This window comes from Opisthorchis viverrini, assembly GCF_000715545.1.
Source record: "Opisthorchis viverrini unplaced genomic scaffold opera_v5_39, whole genome shotgun sequence".
Lineage (NCBI taxonomy): Eukaryota > Metazoa > Platyhelminthes > Trematoda > Opisthorchiida > Opisthorchiidae > Opisthorchis > Opisthorchis viverrini.
In genome coordinates this window covers 961,638-968,293 of record NW_008751696.1, presented here as the reverse complement: position 1 = coordinate 968,293, position 6,656 = coordinate 961,638, and the positions used below count along the sequence as shown (strand labels likewise).

Genomic DNA, 6,656 nt, shown 5'->3' with positions numbered 1-6,656 from the left:
GAGACGTGGGCAGCAGGTGATCTATTCAGGACTGTCAGGAACTGGTTCTACAGACGTACAGATTGGCAAGCATCATGAATTAGGCAAACGTAGGATCACTAATGAGGCAGTCGGCAGGGACGGAAAACATAATCACTCGGACAGCAGAGATTTTTAGAAACAACAACAAGTAAGCATTAAACAATGTAGAAACATACATATAGAGGCAGTCCAGTCGTGTGAGTTGGCCTTATAGCAAGATAACGGATCAGAAATCAGTGCGTTTGCGGTGTGACTTACTATCTTCGGTTGGCGGCATGACACGGCAGCTCATGTCACGTGTCGAGTCAGATTCCGCGGTGTCGTCCGTCCAAAATTCTCGCCAAAGGCCATCCGGCAGGTACGGTACATGCGTAATGAAATGATGAATCATTCCGGGTGTCAGATTGGTGCAGTTGATGGCAAGTTCGTCTTCCGACCCGGAACTCTGGGCTCGATATCCAGTTGGTCCGCTTTTCCGCCAGGGTGGACGCTCGAAAATAGGTACAACTGAGTTGAACTTGTAATCAACGATGGACGGGCAGCAAATATCGACATCAGTTATTGAAAAATAAGCAGACCGTTAGTAGGGACAAAACAGGGGGAAAACGAGCGGAAACGAAACAAACGGTATCATAATAAACGGGCGTAAATCACGTTATTCATGATAGTTAGAACACGAGGTAAATTACCGCTGTTCATCATTGATTCACAGAGGGAATCAAAACTGAATAATCTTAAATGGTTGAGTCAATGAGCATCTGAAGAAAACCCGAAGTGAGGACAATGAGATAGAATTTCGTGGTAGGGATATATGGCTGGTCGCCAAGCAATTATCATTCACTGAAGCTGTATATATCCACGAACATCACTGCTAGAGGAGAGTCAGTGGCAAAATTCTTTCAAGTGGTAAGATAGTTCTACCACGTAAGATCGAAACAGAACTGCGAACTCTGAATTTCTGATCAGAACGATCCGTGAGTGGAGTCAAATATGGGATGTTCGCTGAGATGGTTNTACAAACAATATATTTATATTCATCGTTGTACACGGCCCAGCTCGATCAAGTCACTGCAATCTGAAGATGGCAGGCAACATGAATGAAGGAAAGCAAGTCTGATGAGACATGCTCACTACGTGATAGGAAATTTTATTGGGAAATCCAAACGCCAGAACGACGGGGGAAGTGGAGCGTGGGACTTTCGGCACACACAACAGAACACGTGTGAAGCCTCTGAGGCGGCCGCCCAAATGTACCAAAAATGCTGAATGGTATCGTTCAATGCGTGATGTCTGGATCTTAGACGATTCGGTGCTGGAAAGGACTGGAAGTTACGGACTTAAGATAACATCAGCTTATCTGCACTGTCACTGAAAAACTATTTCGTCCACTTGCTGGTGGTGTAATTTTGTCTTGGTTGTACGATTTCTGAGTGTTTAGAATAAACGCTTCTTGGCTGCGCACGTGGGTTTGTATAACAATTTCCCTGGTACCCTCGTGCTGTCCGATTAGAGGACGTTACTGTACACCAAAAACATGGAAATACGGTACGGCGACCCATGTGCGGTGCGGCCACCCAAGTACGGTGCGACATGCCATCGTTATAGGCCCTGTCTGGGTAAAAAGGTTCCATTCCAGGTAAACTCCGGGAAAAAACCTTGCCTACATTGAGAATATCGCCCTTTTTCCCCCTACTTTCAGGAACAAATATCGTTTACATTGCTAGGTACGAATGTCACACGGGCGTTCGTTTGAAGGTCTCAGTGAAATATTTAGTTGACTATCTCCAAATAGTTTTAAAAGTGAAAATATATACTATTACCGGATATTTGATCTCAGAGGACCCGGCTGGTTTCGATGATAAAGCAGAAATTTTAGAGCACTAAGGTCGAGATGACAACCATCGCCGAAGGGTCCATCAGCGTTCCGAATATGAAACGATCTCGCGGGCGACGCAGGAGACACTGAAGACGTGAGATCTGTCTAAACTTTGGAGGCTATGATTGTTGAGCGTGGAATATGGACGCCTTGTTTTCAAGCTTAAACAATGGTAACATAGGAGAAAATGGAACATAGTGAGCTGCCCCACGCAAGGTGGGAATACACTCTACGTGTAATGCAATAGATAACGCATGACAGCGTTTCATGGTGAGAGTGAATGCCCTTATATTATTTACTGAAGCTGTATTAGTTGTGCCTCACTATGGTTATTCACGGAGAAAGACTTTCTGCCCACCGCACGTGTAATTGGTCTTGCCGGTCTCCTTTGATAGTGCAGTACTAACAAAAAAATTTGCTCACTTCATAAGAGATTACTCTTCGAGGATAGCCGTCACTCTGTTTAAAATAGATTTTTCTGCTCGGTAATAGATACGACGTAAAAATACTGGGAGTATTATGCTGTGGACTCCTTTAAAGCGAGCTTCTCGTGCGTGGTTGATGATAGGCAGCCCCTCATGCGAAGCATATTTGGATCTCGAGACTTATAGCGCAGGCGTACTCCGAAGCAAGCAATATTTTACCGTAGATGCCGTCTTCTTGTATTAGACTAGAGATCTCAGTGTGGCTGACAAACTCGCAGAACTTTTGAAATAGGTGAAAGTTACAAACCAAAATCTTCCTTTAAAAGCTATGATATTGTGCCCTCACCAAATAGTCACCGTTTTCGGTGAGAAATAGATTATTCTGATTGACCACCAAGGTCCCTGGTACACATACGTGCTGTTTTGTCCCAAAGGCAACTGGAGTTGGCCTCAACAAGACCTTTGATGCTCACCGCATTTGTATTTGTGCGCAGCACTGAAACATCAATGCATCAAAAGTAGCAGTCACTTGCGCCAGAAGTTTATTCAAAACATTGTCTGCTCTGCTAAGAACAACTATGAAGTGAAGTGTGCTAGCTAAATTAAGTAAATCCTGGGTTCCACCAGGTTGTTTCTGACTGCAAGGTCGCCTGATGATATTTGCCACTCTGAGGCTGCCGCTCGAAAATTTTTCTCTCGGAGCATTTGGTCTCATTTTAGAGCGTAATATTGCAGTTGTTTTTCCACATACCTGGGGCGTTTGAAGCCCACGCTACCACATATATGACGTTTTACAAAAAGAACTATTCAGGTAAAGCCAACTATTAAGCTTTCCGACCCAAGTTCTCCCCAAGCACAACTAGACGTATTGTCTTCTTCAGAAGTAATCATAAATATCTTTGGCCGTCCTGTAACTTTGGCTGGTAGCCGGTGCCCCAGGGTGCGCATTATTGAGTCCCCGCGTGGAAAGTTGCAATTCTTGTCTCACCATTTTGTACGTAATGTCAAGTTTATTGGAAGGCCTCTAATCCACCTAAAGGCAGACAAACGTCCATCCATTTTATTGATTACCAACCTATCAACCACAACTCTGCTACTTGGAATATTGAAGAAGCTATTGTCGCAAAATTCTGAGAGAACAATAATACCGCAACACATGCGTTGACAAACTACGAAAGAGATTATCGTATGGGATTCTTGTTAAAGTAACGGCATCTCATTTTTCGTCAGTTCTAAAAACCTCTTCTAGCTTAAATCTGGAGTGAGCTCGATTTATTGTATCTATGCGGTTATATGCTACTCCACACAATTAGTACGGATGACGCCGATACATCCTTGGGAGAACTGACACCCATTCATGGTCCGAATTCTTTTATTTTCGACAGCTCTTGCTGAATGAAATTATAAGAGTGGAATTTCCCCAATTTTAGAATGCAACCTGACATCCCACGGACAGGCGTGTACTGCCCCCTGATCCTCACACCTGTGGACATCATTAGCTGGCAGCTTAATCCGTCTGCCTTCCAGCAAATGTGACACTTGCGTGACGCCAAACAGTATAGATATCCATTCACAGTGGCCACAGTATAAACACCTTTATCTATACCCTGATAAATCTGTCAGTAGTTCTTTAAAAAGATTTTTTGTTTTACACATGGCACTGCCAGAAATATACCTTATAACTTATACTCCCTCTTAGGCCACGCTATACTTTACTACAAAACAGGACAGAAATGTGCGTTTCTGGACAAGTGAAACATGTATTCTTGTGTTGAAAGCTGAGTCCACGAAAATGGCAACTGGAATTGTCAGGATTTTGCGCCGTGGTAATTTACTCGTCACTTGTCCACACACTCCTACACAAGCTAATTGTTTTGTGCCAGCAAGTACCGAGGAATGCATATTAGAGCAAGATTCATCTAAAAAGGTACTACAGTATAATATAAAACACTCGAAAAGACACGATGGGGATCCTGCCTGTCACATGATAAGAAATTGTAAATTTCCGAAAATAAAATCGAACTTAAGAGCCTGTCGATTTAAACAAGGACCAGAGCTTGATGCCGGGACTGGGTGTAAGGTCCGGGCGGTCACGGATCTCACAGGACGACTGCGCCTATTAGATTATTCGCAGTTTGCAGCCAGTGGTCAGTAGAAGCAGAGAGACGTGGGCAGCAGGTGATCTATTGAGGACTGTCAGGAACTGGTTCTACAGACGTACAGATTAGTAAGCATCATGAATTGGGCAAACGTACGATCACTAATGACGCAATCGGCAGGAACGGAAAACATAATCGCTCGGACAGCAGAGATTTTTAGAAACAACAACAAGTAAGCATTAAACAAGGTAGAAACATACATATAGAGGCATGGTCCGAATTCTTTTATTTTCGACAGCTCTTGCTGAATGAAATTATAAGAGTGGAATTTCCCCAATTTTAGAATGCAACCTGACATCCCACGGACAGGCGTGTACTGCCCCCTGATCCTCACACCTGTGGACATCATTAGCTGGCAGCTTAATCCGTCTGCCTTCCAGCAAATGTGACACTTGCGTGACGCCAAACAGTATAGATATCCATTCACAGTGGCCACAGTATAAACACCTTTATCTATACCCTGATAAATCTGTCAGTAGTTCTTTAAAAAGATTTTCTGTTTTACACATGGCACTGCCAGAAATATACCTTATAACTTATACTCCCTCTTAGGCCAAGCTATACTTTACTACAAAACAGGACACAAATGTGCGTTTCTGGACAAGTGCAACATGTATTCTTGTGTTGAAAGCTGAGTCCACGAAAATAGCAACCGGAATTGTCAGGATTTTGCGCCGTGGTAATTTACTCGTCACTTGTCCACACACTCCTACACAAGCTAATTGTTTTGTGCCAGCAAGTACCGAGGAATGCATATTAGAGCAAGATTCATCTAAAAAGGTACTACAGTATAATATAAAACACTCGAAAAGACACGATGGGGATCCTGCCTGTCACATGATAAGAAATTGTAAATTTCCGAAAATAAAATCGAACTTAAGAGCCTGTCGATTTAAACAAGGACCAGAGCTGGATGCCGGGACTGGGTGTAAGGTCCGGGCGGTCACGTAAGATAGTTCTACCACGTAAGATCGAAAGAGAACTGCGAACTCTTTGAATATCTGATCAGAACCATCCGTGAGTGGAGTCAAATATGGGATGTTCGCCGAGATGGTTGCTCGGTGGTCTTGGGTGAGATCCCTTTCAAGTCCAATGGTATCGATATTCGCTCTTGCAACCGGTAGTTCGGTGACGCGAGTAGACAGAGTCCAGATTAGGAAAAGAACATTGGTTAATGTGCCATCAAGCTGCGGGCCGCAGTCTTGCCGAGATTTTACTGACACATTTAGGCTTTTGTACAGATCCTCAACAAACGTCATGGATGAAGTGATCCGACAGGGGCGTGCATTTCCCTGGGCAACACAAAGTGGTTAGCTCATAGGATAAACAAAGTTATGGTAAAGCCGATGCGGAATCACAGGTCAATTGGTTCACTCTGTGATATTTGTGGACGCGAAGCAGAGAATAGTTGGGATAGATACCGACCGTACGCGTCACCGGGTGCAGCTACCGTCGAAGTGTGATGCTTGCGTACAAGACAGAACGGAATGGGATAATTAAAGCCTGACGTGTTTGGGGAGGTATGCGATAGTATGCAGTTCAGTAGTGGAAGAAACTTAAAATTAGTTACATTTACGAGGTGGAGCATAGGTCAGTGTGGATTCATTTTGACTGACTTAGAGAACAAGAGCTATCAAGGCTTGCCAGCAAAATGTTAACGTAGTACAAGATGCACAGATTAAAGCAACATGAGTGCGTTTCTGCTTGTTTTGAGTGGAGTTAACCTAGCCAGCGACGTAAGAAGCGGGTGCTAGTGGTAAAATTCATCTCTCAGTTTTTGTCCTGAGCGCCAGTTGCCCGGCAGATGTACGGCTGGAACGACAGAGTATCTGCGTAAATTTCTATAAGGTGAGGAGCTAGCCGGCTGAGTAACGAAAAGGAGGCTAGTCGCTGGCCTAGTTGTTTGAGGCTATTACATGGTGGCCGAGTCTTTGTACGAGTATGAATTACCTATTCTCTGGCTACATGTTTCAATAAGTGTATGCAAACCTGCAGAGAGTCACCGCCACTAAAATCTGGTGACAACGAGATCTCGAGGATGAAGAAACCCACAACCCGAGCGCAAGAGTTGCTTACTTTAAGCTCAGCTCCGACCAAAGTCCTCACTGGTCTTGAAACCACGTGAGCATGTTTCTAATAATGCCATTGGGTTCAATAAGCATTAGATGGAAAATC

At 43.9% G+C, this 6,656-nt stretch overlaps 1 protein-coding gene across 1 annotated transcript in view; it reads right to left on the bottom strand.

The window, feature by feature from the left end:
• The window catches only part of T265_02974 (hypothetical protein), a gene marked incomplete at both ends in the record, with an annotated part of 31,117 nt that overhangs the window by 7,357 nt on the left and 17,104 nt on the right, over positions 1 to 6,656 (bottom strand). Inside the window, one exon of the mRNA XM_009167353.1 lies at positions 280 to 528. Coding sequence (XP_009165617.1) covers positions 280 to 528 — 249 coding nt within the window. The remainder of the gene's footprint in view (positions 1 to 279; positions 529 to 6,656) is intronic.